This window comes from Lemur catta, chromosome 13 (genome assembly GCF_020740605.2).
Source record: "Lemur catta isolate mLemCat1 chromosome 13, mLemCat1.pri, whole genome shotgun sequence".
In the NCBI taxonomy this organism is placed as follows: Eukaryota; Metazoa; Chordata; class Mammalia; order Primates; family Lemuridae; genus Lemur; species Lemur catta.
Genome location: NC_059140.1, coordinates 8,750,478 through 8,766,142, shown reverse-complemented (window position 1 = coordinate 8,766,142; position 15,665 = coordinate 8,750,478). Strand labels below are relative to the sequence as shown.

Sequence of the window (15,665 nt, the reverse complement as noted above, 5' to 3'; positions counted from 1 at the left end):
TTCAAGCTGTAGTATATTATTTTGTAGTATATTATTTTGAATTGGCCTCACTTACTGAAATAATAAACCACTATCCCCCAACTACAAGAGCTGTGGGTTCTTGAGAGGTCACAGTGGAGATGAAGCAGAAGTGAAGAAAAAACCACCCTGGACCCCACACATGTAGTATATGGATAAATGCATAATTATCTAAAATTTAAAATACTCAAAAGCCATTGATGTTTTATCTAATTACTATGCAATATGGAAATTATAAGGCAGGGAACAAAGTAAACACCCAAATATTTTTATTTTTTCTGTATAAAAGGTAAGTACATTTTATGATGAAATATTACATGATCCTACTATAAAATGCAATAGAAAATATATGAAATAAAATATAACAGTATGTAAGAAATGACAATACCTACATTAGATTTAATATTCCACAATAAAATAAGATCCACAAAAACCCATAAAGTACCAGAAAGTTTTAAAAAGCAAATTATGTAAGCCAAGTGAAGAATAAATATGATCCATAAGCATTTAACAACATTGTCTTAGATTTTATATAAAGAAAATAAAAAGTAATAAACAATGGCATGATAATTTCACCAGGATTTCATTAAACTGAAAAAACATAAACATTTCTCCATAGAGAATGCTGTTAAAGGTTAGTGGTTATCAATCCTCCATTGACTTGGGCTGGGAGAGTGAAGATCTATATCCTTTTCTGAATCAAGGGGGGAAGATGTCAACATACATTCATTTTGCCATACTTTACATTATACAAACACATATGAATGATTATACCCTAATATTTTTCTAATTATACTTACATGACTCTCATAAAACATCTAAAAGACATGAAATGTCTAACATGAAATATAAAATTTGTCAGTAATCTGAGCCCTCATGGAAACCCAGAGTTCACCATTCTGAGTGTATAGTTCAAGTTCCTTTATTAGCACCACCCCAGTTCCTGTCATTTATTAACGCTGTGTCCAAAATTGTTGCTGATTGTCATGTGGAAGAATCTTAGAAGTGGAAGGTCTTTGTTCTTGCTCCCAGATCTGCATCCTCTGCTGAATAGGATTAAGGAGCCCCCAGCTCAAGCCTCATCTGACCCACTGACAGGCTTAGTTGTCTCCTGTCTAGGTAAATGCTGGACATGTCTCCCTCCTAAGAGGAGCTGTGGGCTTCTCCATCCAGGACTGGATCCCCAGGACCAGGCAGTGTGGCTGGAGTAAGCCAGTCCTCAGCAGGGAAGACATAGGCTGTCTGGGTGGCCATGGCATAGAAGGTCTGCACCATGGTGCACAGAGGCCCCTGGAGCTGGGTGAGCTCAGAGAGCTGCTCGCAGGTCAGTGGAGAATGTACCTGCTGAGCCCACACCTGGCCTATGTCTTGATAAATGGCTTCAGACATAGCACGCAGGGAGCTCACCAGACTTTTCCGAAGTGGTGGTGGTTGGTCTCTTGAGAAACGAGATCTGGGCCACTTGCTACGCTCAGTGTGGGCCTTCGGGTGTGCCCTGTGGTTGGCATTGCGGGTCTCCTCCATTTCACTGCTGTGTACGGCAGCAGAGGTCTTTGGTTTCTTTCCAAAAGTCAAGCTGCGCTCATCTTCTAGACAGTTCCCTACCAAGGAAGCATGTGAGTGAGAGACCTGCCAGAACAGGTCTCACGGACACTCATTCTGGAACCTCCCCCTGCACCTTCAAGTGAACCCCACTTGTCTCTCCTTTTCCTTGACACCCACATCCTTTATAATAAAGCTGAAAACCTCTTGGTTCCCAAAAACTTTCTGAATGCCAGGATCTTTAAAATCATCGCAGCCACTGAGAAAACCCCTTCCTGGCCAAACCCTATAGAAGTTACATGCTTGTCTGCCTGTTGGGGCAAATAAAACACATCCTACCTGCTCTGTCTTGGCAGCTGTCCTTGCAACTGATTTTCCTCTTCCTGGAGTTTCCCTCTCCTGAACCAGCCTCTGACTCTGTGGATAAAATGAGAGTTTGAATGAATGCCTCCAGCCGAACACCTCAGAAGCCCTAGTCCATCCTGGACACACAGGAGCTGTGCTTGCCACCAAAACTTGGGTCTTCTCTGTTCTCCTAAGTCCAGGCTCTTAGAGGCCCTGGCTGCCAAAAAGCTCCCAGTTTCCTTCCCAGGGGAGACTGTGTTAATCCATATCCTGTCCCTCCTTACCTGGGAAGAGTCAAATCGTACCTGACCTAGTGGTACCGTTTCTTGCCTTGGGCTTAGTTTCATTGGAATTCTCCTCATTTGGATTGGGCTCTGATTCTAGTGTAAAAAGGAGTTTAAGCGACTCATCTCTCCCTAGGCAGAGAGGCCCATACTCTATCTGTGACACATATTTGTGGGTCATTCTCACAACTGAGGCTGTTCAGCCAGTGTCAAGAGTGAAGAGGAAAAATTCTGTTCCAGGGGATCACTGCCACATTCTCAAAGTCCCCTGAGGGCTATAAGCCTTTTCTAACCCCCAACCTCAAAATGAAACCCTCCCAAACACACACTCAGTGTCCCCGACTGCATTCCTCCTTCCGGCCTCCATACGAACAGCCCAAGACCTTCCCTTGCCTCTGGGTGTTGTGGTTCTCACTGGAATGGGCAGAGAGTGCCTTACCTTTTTCTTCAAATGCTTTCTCCTCATCTGAGTCTCCATCTGTAAAGGAAATCTGTTTGAAAGCGGGGTGACCAGTTTGGCATTGGCTGGAGGGGCTGTGGGGATCGTGGTCTTCAGTTCCCAATCCCATGTTGAAGTTCGAGTGAAAGGTCCTCCGTCTTACAAATCCAAATTGAGAATATGGGTTGTTCTGCTGGACCTGCCTTTTATAAGCCCCTTGGCTGGGCGTGGCTCACTCCTATTGGCTGAAGAGACCCCCCCTCCTGCCATTCATTATCACCTCAACAAGGAATGTTGCTGGCTGTGGTAACACTGAGGACCTAGACACGGACAAGAGAGAATTTTGCAGATGTTAAAAAACAAGACAGCAAAGCCAGGGGCAAAGGGACAGGAATGCAAGGGACTCATCCCATCTGATTTCTGGCCTAATTCCCCCCAAAAGTATTTAAGACCTTGCCAAGATTTCAAGATGGAGAATTAAACGAACCATATATTGACACATATATATATATTTTGCACATGAAGGAAATGATATATAGTGCTAAAATTATATACATATATAAGTTTTCAAATAGTTGGAAATGACAAATATAAAATTACAGTTGATTGTATTAGATATATACATATGTGATAAAATAAAAATGCAGAAAATTATAAACAGCAAATAAAATATTTCTTCCTACCTTGAAAGTGGAGGAGATGATTAGATCAAACGCAAGCGCGTTGGGTTGATTAGATTAGGGCCGGTGCTGACCTAGTCAGTTACTGATTCCTGGGGCAGCAAAAAGTCTAGCTGAAGAGAGAAGTTTCCCCTCAGTCTTTCCCTCCCTCAGGCATCCTGGAACAGCCCACACTGTGCTCTGTAGAATTTACTCAGCACCCACAATCTGAACTGACAAATTCAGCTGGATCCTTATTATCTGTGTACCTCTTGGTTCTTTCTCCTCAATGTAAGGCTGGTGGCGGGCACCCCTCCCCTCCCTAATGAAAAAAAAGACAAAGCCCACGAGACCTGCGGAGAACAATGCCTGCTAGGCCCCGCTGAGTTAAAAGAATAACCACACCTGATGGTTACCAGGACAAGGGTCTTGGCTCCTGGAGTCCATCACGGTTCCTGGAGTCCACCCATACCACCAGCCCCTCCTATTTCTCCACACCTGCCCTAAAATTGCAATGGAAAATTCCTTGCTCTCCCCACCATAAATCTTTCCGCCAAAGAAACCCCCACCCTCAGCCCGAAAAAACATATATAAACTCACTCAGACTTGTGGGTGGGGTGACTTCTCAGATCTCTCTCTCTCTCCCGGGACCTGGGAACCTCGCCCAGGTCCCTCTCTTGGGACTCATTACCCCCACCTGAGAGCTCTCCAATAAAGCCCCTTTACTTATCCCTTTCAACTCTGCTCGTCTTTCTTTCTCTGGCGCCAGCCAATCCAAAAACCTTACACTCATGTCTCTGTTTAAAATGGGTTGTTAATATGACTATTACATCATAAATTTTCAGACACCTAATAGGCCACTTGTTTGTGTCCTGTTCTAAAAAATCAATACCCAAATCCACACACACAAAAAAACCTTCCCTAAAATTATCCTTTCAAAGCTGCCTGTGATTCTTGCTGACTCACTGACCTCCCTACTCTTTAACCCACAGAGGAAATGCAAGAATTGTCAGGTCTTAGGACATGTGGCTGGGACCAGGAGGTGCCCAGTGTAGTGCTGGGGTGGGACCCTGTCCGACATCCCTTGGGATCAAATAAGAAAGAAAAGGAGAACCTGGAACTGAAGAAGCCCTGCCAACCCCAGACTCCTTTAGCAAGGGCCTTTAGCAAGACTGAGAGAAATAACAAAAGCAATGATAAGACATAATTGGCTCCATGAACAAACACAGAATGATAGCCCCATGTATGTTTTCCTTGTAGCTTTTTTGTGCTTTGCATTCCTAGGCCAGTAGGGCTCAATGACCAAAACATTATTATCTTTCTGTTTAACCAATCCTTTTAATTGTCTCCGGAAATGGCAGACTCTTTGCAGGATAATAATGCCAAGACTCACCGTCCATCACCAACCTGTGACTTCTGTTCCTTTCTTTTGTTTTAATATTTTGAAAAATTGTTGGTTTTTCAAAAATCTTTTTACTTTTTTTTTTCTTCAGGCTGCTGAGCCCAAATGCAGAGGAGGAAGCAGCAACCTGGGCAGAGAGAGGTGGTCAGGGGAGCCAATGCTCCATTTCTACCAAGCCACTCTGGGCCACCAACCTGTGATTTCTGAATAAGACTGTTAGGTAGATAGTTATGACCTCTGGCTCTTCTCAGGACAAAGTGCTGAGGACAATCTGAGGACAATCTCAAGCAATTGCTCCACCTGGGAAGGAGAATAAGGGTGGGCACTCCATTTTTGTGTTGCCCCACCCTTAATCCTATCCTGAGCAACTGCTACACCTGGGGAAGGAGGGAATGCATTATCACTCTGGGAATTCCCCAGCCTAGGCATGATAGAATTTAGAATTTAGAAAGTGACCTAGAGTAACCTAAGGGTCATTATTATGCCATTAGCTTGAACTTGCATTGTGGTTCACCTCCGCCCCTAGGCTGCCTTTCAGAAAGGGAGCTCGTATATGCAGTTGGACATTTGAGGACACCTGTTGATCATTTGGTAACATCCCATGCCTCCCAAGACCTCCCCCTCCCCAGACTGGGCCAATGAAAGGAAACAATCCAAGACGTCAGGGTGAGAGAGAGTGGTTGAGTGAGTGGGTGAGTGGGTGAGTGAGTAAGTGAGTGAGTGAGTCTGTCTGTCTCTTTCCACTCATGGAGACAGACCCATTTTGTTCTACAATAAAGAGCTGCTCATGTAAAACTGCTTCCTGCCTGGGGTTACTCCATTGTATTAGCCCTCCTGGTAATTTTTCCAAGATAGTAGTCTGGACTTGACACTTTGATATGTCTGGCCATTCTTTGTCCAAGAGCACACCAAGAACTGAGGGCAGACTTCCACCCTGACAAGCCCTCCTGCATTGGTTGCTTTCAGCACAACCTGTCCCAATAAATGTAGCCACCTTCTGGAACCCCTAATAAAAGCCCCTACCTCCATGGGGTTGGGAAGATGGATTTGAGGCAGTTCTCCCATCTCCTGGATAACATAATCTATAATAAATTCCTTTTCTTTTTTGGCAACCCTTGTTGTCTCAGTAATTGACTTTCCGTGTGGTGAGTAACTGGACCTAGGTTAGAACCCCTTTGTGGATTCAGTAACAATGTTTGAAGGGTGAAAACTATCCTTAGACATTGGAATCCTTGGACATTGAAATTCCAGTTTCTCCTGCTTTACTCTGTGTCCATAGCCATCTCTAAGTGTGGATGGAGAAACTAAACAGAAATCTACAAAGACCTCAGTAAACTCTGGAGTTCCTCACTCAGGAGCTCATTCTACTCCTGGAGGATCATTGTGGGCAGGTGTATGGGGATATCTTGAAACAGTAGATAGCAAGCAGAATAGCAATAGAGTCCAAATGAAAGTACATCTTGCTTGTGCATAGAGAAACCATGGGGGGCTGCCTGGAGTTGGGGGCTGGATCTGACATGAGAAAAGGAGAAGACTTGGCTAAGTTTGTAAGACCTTCAATACTTTCCCACAGAAAAACACAAGCAAGGACTGTGCCTTTGCTTCCTAAGCCTCAGATGAGGACAGGATGTTGAGATAGGTACAGGCACTTAACATGATTTGTTCTGCAGGCAAAAAAACAGCAGAGAACTTCCTACTGCAGAAGTTTTCCAGAAGACTTCAATTGAAGCATCAGTAAAACTTAAATGTAATGAGAGAATCTTGTGACTCTGGGGTGATTTTCCCCTGGTTCCCTGCTCAATTCCTTTGCCTGGGTTCCCAGATGTGCTTGACTTCTGTGCCACTCATAGGTGAGTATTGTCTTAAAGTTTCTGAGACCAAAATGATCCCTTATGTATGTGTACTTTGCTGTTATGTACATGTCCTCCAGCCACATGCTAGTGTGGACATTTCTGCGCAAATATTCGATTGTTCTTATCAGATGCCTTCCAAGAGGTAGAATTTTATATGTAAGAACATGCATCTTTCAACTTCTGATACGTATTTCTTAACTGTCCTTCAAAAGGTCATTGGCCATTTGTACTGCCTATGAGCATTATGAAATGTTGTGTTTCTACTAATTATAAAAAAAGTATTAGGAAGCATTTAATTTTCCAAATTAATGATCACACAAAACACATATTTTTAATTTATTTTTTTCTTATTACTATTGTGATTGGATGCCTGTTTATGTGGGAAGTGGGAAATATCATATACATTTCTTTTACTGTAAATTTTTAAAAGGTCTTCTGTATTTTTTAAATTGCATTTGTGTTTTTTACTCTTCATTGTGAAGGGTTCCTAACATATTTTATTTGAATGCTGTACCTCTCATATCATTCCAGGAGGCTGATACCTGTCTACATACCCAAGAATAGATCTGTTGCAGAGGTGTTCTCATAAGTCAGCCAGCTGTCAAGAAACCTGAGATGTGATTTATGCTCCTGGCAGAGCCTCCCATCAAGATAAGAACTGGGCTCCCTCTCACCTCATGGCCAGCTAAAGGGTGGGAGGTGCCTTTATTGATTGGTGCCATGCTGCATCCACGCACTTTGGCTAGGACTGGACACTCATCTCCAAGGTGACAGTAAACAGGCTTGATGTTTGCTGTCATGATGCTCCCCAGCCTGCCACCCAGACTTGTCCTAGCCACTTCAACCTCTGGTTCAAGGTTGTGCTGATGTGAATGTAAATCCAGCTTTCTTCCTGCCAAGTACACATGTGGCCAAGACTGCAAATTGAACATTTTGGCACCAGCCAAGAGATCTTGCTAGGTTTACAACCAAAATTTTCTAAATATACTGAGACTAGGCCCTTTGCAGACCCCACCCCAAAGAGAATCAGAGATGAGATCTGGGAGCCGTCCAGATGCTCCAGACTCCTCCCTAATGAAAATGGACTTGTATCCAAACAGGTGACTCAAGTGACCATAACAACACCAGCCCGATGCTGAGCATTGACTTCCTGCCTCCCAGACCTCACTTGAGTCCCATCAAAGCCTACCCTGCCCCCAACCTCCACCATTCAGACAAGTTCCAGAACAGCCCCTCAGAATTGTCTTGAGAAGATGGGACAAGGGGTGGTAGATCTCCTGGCTCAGAACAGCTGCCTCATCCCTCCCTCCTGTCTGTGCCTGCTGCTCAAAGCCCTCACACCTCAGGGCGCTCAGCCCATGTCCCAGTGACTGTCCCCTAAGAGGACATTCTGGTCTCCTCCTCTGAGAAGGAGAGTGCCCAGGAATGAGGTCCTCTATGCTAGGAAACACACAGCCTCCACTCTCCCAGGACTTGGTTGACTGATGAACTGATGCCCTGAGGAGGGAAAGGATGCAGAGAACAGCCTGTATCTGCTGAGTCTGTGTTTCCCCAGCTGCTGTACCTGTGCTAATGAGACCCCCACATAATATGCGAATTGAAGGTGAATTTAAATGGAACTTATAATAATGTCATATAAAAATTGTGTTAGTTAATTTTATAATAAAACTGAGTTAAATTTTGTAAAGTCACTGCTGCGTAATTTTAATAGAAAGCTACAAAAATCATCTGCACTTATGGTGTAAATGACTGAGCTTTGGGTAACTATGTAAAGACCACCTATGGGTGTGAAAAATTGCCTGCCACTTATGTTTACTTCCACCTCTTTGCTGTTTTTAATCAGTGTCTTCTCATGATACTAGAATATTTTCATGGAAACCATAATAGTGTTCTATTGATTTTGCTAATTTTACTTATTAAAACCATTACAAAATTTTCTATTTAGTTTATGTCATTGTTAACCTAATGCTGCTACAGATAGCATATTGATCCTGTGTTTTGATTTGTCCTTTCACCTTAGGACAATTTTTATTTTATTCAGCAAATTTTATTTTTGTTAGATACAAGTGATCTTGTAGTTACTATGTGCTTTATAGATCTGTGCTTTGTTAGAAATATAAATTCTCAGGCAAAACCCGCACCTATTTTGTCAAAATCTGGGTTTCATTTTATTTTTTTATTTTTTTTAAAAGATGGGGTCTCGCTCTTTCTCAGGATGGTCTTGAACTCCTGAGCACAAATGATCCGCTTGCCTTGGCCTCCCAGAGTGCTAAGATTACAGGCATGAGCCACTGTGTTCGGCCCCAAAATCTGGATTTTAAATAATATTTTTAGGTGATTCACATACACATTAATGATTATTAAGTGGGGGTAATTATATTATTAAATGGGAGAGATTTATATGGTTGTTATTGATTTGTCAAAAAAGTTCAGGTAAAGCCAAGTGCAGTGGCTCATGCCTGTAGTCCCAGCTCGTGCTTGTAATCCCAACACATTGAGAGGCCAAGGTGGAAGAATTGCTTGAAGCCAGGAGTTTGAGACTAGTTTGGATGACATAGCAAGACCCAGTCTCTACAGAAAAGTTTTAAAAAATTAGCCAGGTGTGGTGGTACATGCCTGTAGGCCCCGCTACTTGGGAGGCTGAGGTGAGAGGATCCATTGAGCCCAGGAGTTTGCGGCTGCAGTGAGCTACGACCACACCACTGCACACCAGCCAGGGTGACAGAGTGAGACCTCATCTCTTACAAAAGAAATAAAAATTCAGAAAAGATACAGTTAAGATTGTACCATTCAATATGTAAACATCTTATCTCATTAAAAAAACTAGAAAAAAAAATGAAGTTGGAGTGGGGATGGGTTTAAGTATAGATGAAACAAAAATGGCACATCTCTGGTAGTTTCTCAAGTTGGATAACAGGTCTATTATACTATTTTGTTTATTTTTTAAGTGTTTTAACATTTTCTGTAATAAAACACTTGCATGAAAAGGCAAAGTTTATCTGCAATGTTAACTCTTAAGATCTGTTACCTTAGAGGAGGAGGGAGAGAGAAAGCAATTATTGGGAGGAGAATGAGAGAGCCTGGTTCTTTTTTTTTTTTTTTTTTTGCCGGTCAAATTTAACAGTCAGGATTGAATACCAACTTTACTGACACTAATGTTAATAAGTTCTGATAACTGCCTACTGTCAGACCAGCCTAGAGAGGCTGGTAATATTGCTCAGTTAAGTTGTATATGCTTTGTTTTTTGTTGCTGTTTTTTTCACTTTTTTTTTTTTTTTTGAGACAGAGTCTCTCTCACTCTGTTGCCCTGACTACAGTGCCGTGGCATCAGCCTAGCTTAGAGCAACCCCAAACTCCTGGGCTCAAGAAATCCTACTGCCTCAGCCTCTGGAGTAGCTGGGACTACAGGCATGAGCCACCATGCCTGGCTAATTTTTTCCGTATATTTTTAGTTGTCCAGATAATTTCTTTGTATTTTTTTTAGTAGAGATGGGGTCTTGCTCTTGCTCAGGCTGGTTTTGAACTCCTGAGCTCAAACAATCCACCTGCCTCAGCCTCCCAGAGTGCTAGGATTACAGGCATGAGCCACCGCACCTGGCCAAGTTGTATATGCTTTGTAATAATTCATCAAACTTTCCGTGAATGCTTTGCGCACATATTTTTGTATCCATGTTATACATCAATACAAAATGTAAATATTACATATTTGCACAAAAATCCTAACGATATCATAACAATGGCAATGTTTTGTTTTAAAATGGGACACATTTGCTCAGGGCATCATTAGATGGATATTAATACTATGAGGTATTTTTTTTATGTCCTAACCCTTGGCTGTGCCCTAGGTCTTTTATTTTTTATCTCAAATGCAGTAAGTATCAAATTTTTGATTTTGGGGCTGCAATTATTTCAGCAATGTCCTCCCCCAGCAATGATGCTCATGAAGGCTGGAGCACACAGCATAGTGCCCAGCACAGAGTATGCACTCAGGAAATGTGGAATTGTGTTGAATCAGGAACAAAATCAGTAGCAGAGGTTGGTTCTACTAAGCACATAGTATGTATGTGATGCAGGTAAGACTAAAAAGCCACAACTCAGCAGCAAACATTTTTACATTTATTTAGGAAACCATTTGTAAGTAGTTCACCAAAAGATGTTGGTTTAAAGAAGTGGTTTTTGAGCTTGGAGACACACTGTAATCACCTGGAGAGCTTTAAACCACACTGTTGTCCAGGTCCCACTCCAGATATTCTGATTTAATTGATCTGTTGCAACATCAGTTTGAAGGGTTTTAACCACCCGTCCCTCAGTTTTTCTAATGTGCAGCCAGGGGTGAGAAGCACTGGTCCAAGGTAGGGTATATATTAGCTGTGTGCGATTGCTACGTGTGCTTCAGGTATTGGCCCCATGATAAATGTTGAGTTTGGAGTCTTGGAAAACAGTTTTGCCTAATTAAAAATCAAAGGATGAATTCAAGAGGTACTCAGCTATTTGGCCAAATTGCATCAGGAGAAAACATCTTCTCAGAAGACCTATGTTTCTGTCACTTGCTTTCAGAATAAGAGGTTGTTTCACAACCCAAATGCCCATCAATTCATGAATGGATTAGCAAAATGTGGTATATGCATATCATGGAGTATTAATCAGCTATAAGAAATAACAGTGATATGGCATCTCTTTGGTTCTCCTGGAGAGAGTTGGAACCCATTCTATTAAGTGAAGTATCCCAAGAATGGAAAAATAAGCACCACATGTACTCACCAGCAAACTGGTTTCCCTGATCATCACCTAAGTGCACATTTGGGAATAACACTAATTGGGTATCGGACAGAGGTGGGGGCTGGGGGGAGGGGATGGGTGTATACCTACTTGATGAGTGCGATGCGCACTGTCTGGGGAATGGACACACTTGAAGCTCAGACTTGGGGGGATGGGGGGGCATAGGCAATATATATAACCTGAACTTTTGTACCCCCATAATAAGCTGAAATTATAGAAAAAAAGAGGTTGTTTCACACATAGAAGTTTGATTTAGTATGTGCTGAAAACCATAAATAACTTACAAATACAGAAAAGCATGAAAAGAGTTCGCATACATATCCAGTGCATAAAACACGTTTTAAAATATCTGTCATGAGGAATAAAAAATGCAATGTTGAACTTTAATTTTCTAAACATCAGTGCTCAGCCATTACCTCAAATTATTCCAGTCCTTCTGAGATACTTCAGAAGCATTCTATGGAGGGGATTATTTCCAATAATGAAGAGTATTAGGTAAATGAGAATCTAAAGCAATCTAGCTTGTATTGCAGAGGAGTTATTCTCCAGAAGCTTGAAGGCCTAGGGGAGCTGCATGAGTAGTGTGGTCTATGGAGGTGCACGGGTTTTGGAGTCAGACAGAGTTGATCCCGAGTCCCAGCCCAGATTCTTATTAGCTGAGGAGCTTTGAACATGTTCCTTTACTTGAAACAGTTATATAAACCTCATCTGCAAGAAAATATATAAAAATATTAATTGCAAAAATAGCAACAATTTCTTATTTTTATCCATTCCTCTGTCCATGTCCTTGGCAATGTGCTTTTATAGCAGCTTTCATTGAGAGGCAGAATCTGTTTCCCAAACCTTGGATCTGGCTGGCCAAAGATGCTCAGGCCAGTAGAATGCTGTGGATATGACAGTGTGCTAGTTTTGGGCCTAGGCTCAACAGGTCTTGAGTGCTTTTGCTTTTTCTTTCACAACCCTGTCATTGGCATGAGAACTATTTCATGTTATCCTGCTGGAGGATAAAATACCATGGGGAGGAAAACCAAAGTGCCCCAGTTGATAGCCAGATCACCCCTAGAAGCCTCCTAGTCAACCAGGAGCTTACCACACATGCCTGAAGGAGCCCAGCTCAGCCTAGCCTAAGTTTCTAACCAGCTCAATCATGAGCTATTAATTTAATAGTAAGTTTAGGCGTAATTTATTATGCAGTGATAGTTAACTAGCATATATAATTATTATAGACATGATTCCAGGACAGATTACCAGCTACCTGCAAACAGTTGGCACTCTGCAGGTACTGATTTCTTTTTCCCTTTATTTAAATTTGGATCTCTTGTTAGGTGGTGATGAGCTATACAGGAATGCATGTAGACATGTATCAACGTGATTGGTGCTTAAACTCACACAGTTGCCTACACCACAGGAGGAAACACACAACCAGAGCCTGACAATTAGGACAAGGGCCAATTTGCAAAATGAGAAGTTTGCCTTTAATCTATTTCTTCCACATCTAAACTCTAAATGTCAAGGCTGTGGATAGGACAGAAGGTATTTGTTTCTCTCCTTCTGGGGCCCCATGACTTTTTGTTAGCTGTCTGAGCTCTGGAAGGGGGATGGGCCCCTGCCAAACACCAGGTGGGCAGCAGTGGTCTTCCTGCGGACCATTTCTGCTAGCAGCTCCTGCTCTCTCTAGGGGCACTGTCTCTCCCATCCTTGGGCCTGACAAGAGATGTTGACAGGGAGGGGCTGTTCCCTCACCTCTGGCACAAAATGGGGGTTCAGGCACTTTACCTCCCTGAGGTCAAGGGAGTCAGAGCCCCCGGAGCTGCGCTTTAGCGCGGCAGCCAGTGGTCATGTGTGGCTACTAAACACCTGGAATACGGCTGGTCTGAATTGAGATGTGCTGGAAACATAGAATACATGTGAGTTTTGAAAATTTAGTACAAAAAAGTATATATTTCCTGAACAATTATATATTGATCACATATACAAATGAAATTATGTTTAATATATTGGGTTAAAAATATTACAATCATTTTCATCTTTTTTTATTTCTTTAAATGTGATTACTAGAAAATTTGAAACTTATATGTGGCACATACTTTATTTCTTAGGGAATTACCTTCCTTTTGAAGTTTCAGACCAGAAACTGCTTAAATGAACCAGAGGCCAAGAAGAAAATCTGAAATTTTAAGATAATTATCATTATATTGTTTCCATTTGTGAATAACATATATGTATATACATAATTCATAAGTGGATATAACCTTACATACATGCTTAAATGCAAATGTGCCCCTGGGTGGGACGAGGCCCATTGCAGGGAGGAAGCCCTGCATAAAAAGGGCTGCAGCCAGAAACCTGTCATTGCGGCCTCTTTCAGCTCCATCTCATCATATCTTCCCTCACTCAGAGAGGCAGGGCCTGGCGTCCTGTCCAATCAAGGGCGCCGTGGTGGGAACTGTCCAATCAGGTGCGCAGCCCGAAAGGAGGGGGCGGTCTTCTGGGCTTTGGCGGGGTCTTTGGGCGGAGCTCGGGTCCGGGCTCTCTCTCGGCTGCTTTGTCTCCTCTGTTCAGCGAGGCCCAGTTGGCTCCGCCACAGCTTCTTTTGTCCTGTGACCTGCAGGTACTGAAAGCTCCACAGGGAGGACACCAGTACACCCCGGATGCCAGGAAGTGGTGCGTGTGCGGGGCCGGGTGTCTCTAGAAGCGGGCGGGGCTGGCTGGAAGCGGCGGGAACCGGCCGTGGCTGAACCTGGGCCTCCTCGCCTCAGCTCTGGAGTCCGAGGACCCAATCCTGGCCGCTCGGCCCTCAGGTTCTTTCAGCCACAGGGTGGGGCTGGGCCGGCGGCCGGACCCGGGGCATCCTGTCCTGTCCCTGCACAGAGACCTGGGCGCGGCCCGGAGCCCTCTCTGGGCAGCTGTGCGCTCGCAGCCCGCGTCTCCCCCAGACTGTGCGGGGACGACGGGAGGGTCACCTAGGAAGGAGCCCAGCTCGCTGTGCGCGGCTTGTGCGTGGGAGGCGCTGTGGTCCGTGGGGTCCGCTTTTCTCCTTTTAAAGATTAAACCGAGGAAGAGTTTGAGCAAACAACCATTCGTGAATTGGGAAGCCCCCAGCCACCGTTTGTGGTTTGGGATCCCCCGGAGGGACTTGAAGGAAAGGCTTTTATAAGGTGCATGAGGAAACAAACCAAATTAAATTGATTGTTTACAGTTATGTAGTCCCTTATTGTATTATCCAGGTGGAAATTTGCTGGTTATAATCAGAGGCTAATTAGAGATTTATGGTTTGTTAAGCCTGATTTTTTTCCCTTTAAGATAGTAAATTATATCAAATGCAATTGATTTAGACTTTTTTTTTTTTTTTACCTTAGGAACACAGGGCACTACAGCCACTTCAGTCTTATGTCTAATTGCCTATTATTTAATTATTTTAATATTCTACATGGGACTGATTTTCCTGTGTATTTTCCAGGTGTATGGCAAGCAAGGTCTCAAATCCACCACCCTGTTCCCCCTGTCTAAATTGGACTTACAGCAAAATCCTAAATTTTCGGGTCCTTCTGGACATTCCCAAATGCTGACTTCCCCTCTACAATTCACAATATTATCAACTGTTTTTCCTTTATTATACATTTCAGGCACAGTATTTGAATTGTTAACCATTTTGTCACAGAGTAAGGAATGGAACTTTTTGAAAACTCTGTTTCCTGTTTGTAAATATTTGCGTGAAAGGAAAGCCAAGAATAATCCCTTGACACCCCACTGTAAAAAATCTTTGTGTCTCTGCTCCTTTTATGTTCCCTAGACACAGATATTTGAACAAGAATGCCTTTGGGTTGAGATTCCTCTTTCTGTGTCCTCAGCCAACTTCCTGTCTTTTTTGTCCTAGGCCTCTGAATGGTTTGGAATGACCCAAGATGCCCACAGTGACCACGTTTCCTGGAGTGTTTGGCAAATAACCTCAGGCCTGGGTTACCTCCTCATAGAGGACAGTCTGAGGTATGGGGGTGGAGCCTCTCTAGAGAGCAGCCAAATGCCCTGGGGCTGAAAGGAGACCCCTGGAATACCCCTCCTTTAAAAAGCTGGCCCCTTGGGGCATTAATATTTTCTTCCCCCCAACCCCAGTTTGCATATTTTGGAGACACATTTCTTGTCATCCAATCAGATGCTGGTTTTGAGGGGGAAAGACAAATGATCCCTACCCTCTGGATTCTCTCCGATTTCTGAAGGGAAAAAAAAAAGCTATTCTAAAGGAAGGGAAAATCCACCCCAATGAGGTGGTGCAAGAACCTGCAAAGCAAAATGTACCCTGGGCACACTGGGACAGAGTGCAGTCCCCTGGGAGGGTAGTTTTTA

At 43.2% G+C, this 15,665-nt stretch overlaps 1 protein-coding gene across 1 annotated transcript; it reads right to left on the bottom strand.

Moving 5' to 3' along the window:
* Positions 1 to 1,157: 1,157 nt before the first annotated feature.
* Positions 1,158 to 2,758, bottom strand: LOC123649401 (protein FRG2-like-2). Its single transcript, XM_045567521.1, is given in 4 exon segments — positions 1,158 to 1,619; positions 1,900 to 1,977; positions 2,211 to 2,285; positions 2,563 to 2,758. Coding segments are annotated over 4 exon segments (807 nt in total). The 3' UTR covers positions 1,158 to 1,161.
* Between the last annotated feature and the right edge of the window lie 12,907 nt (positions 2,759 to 15,665).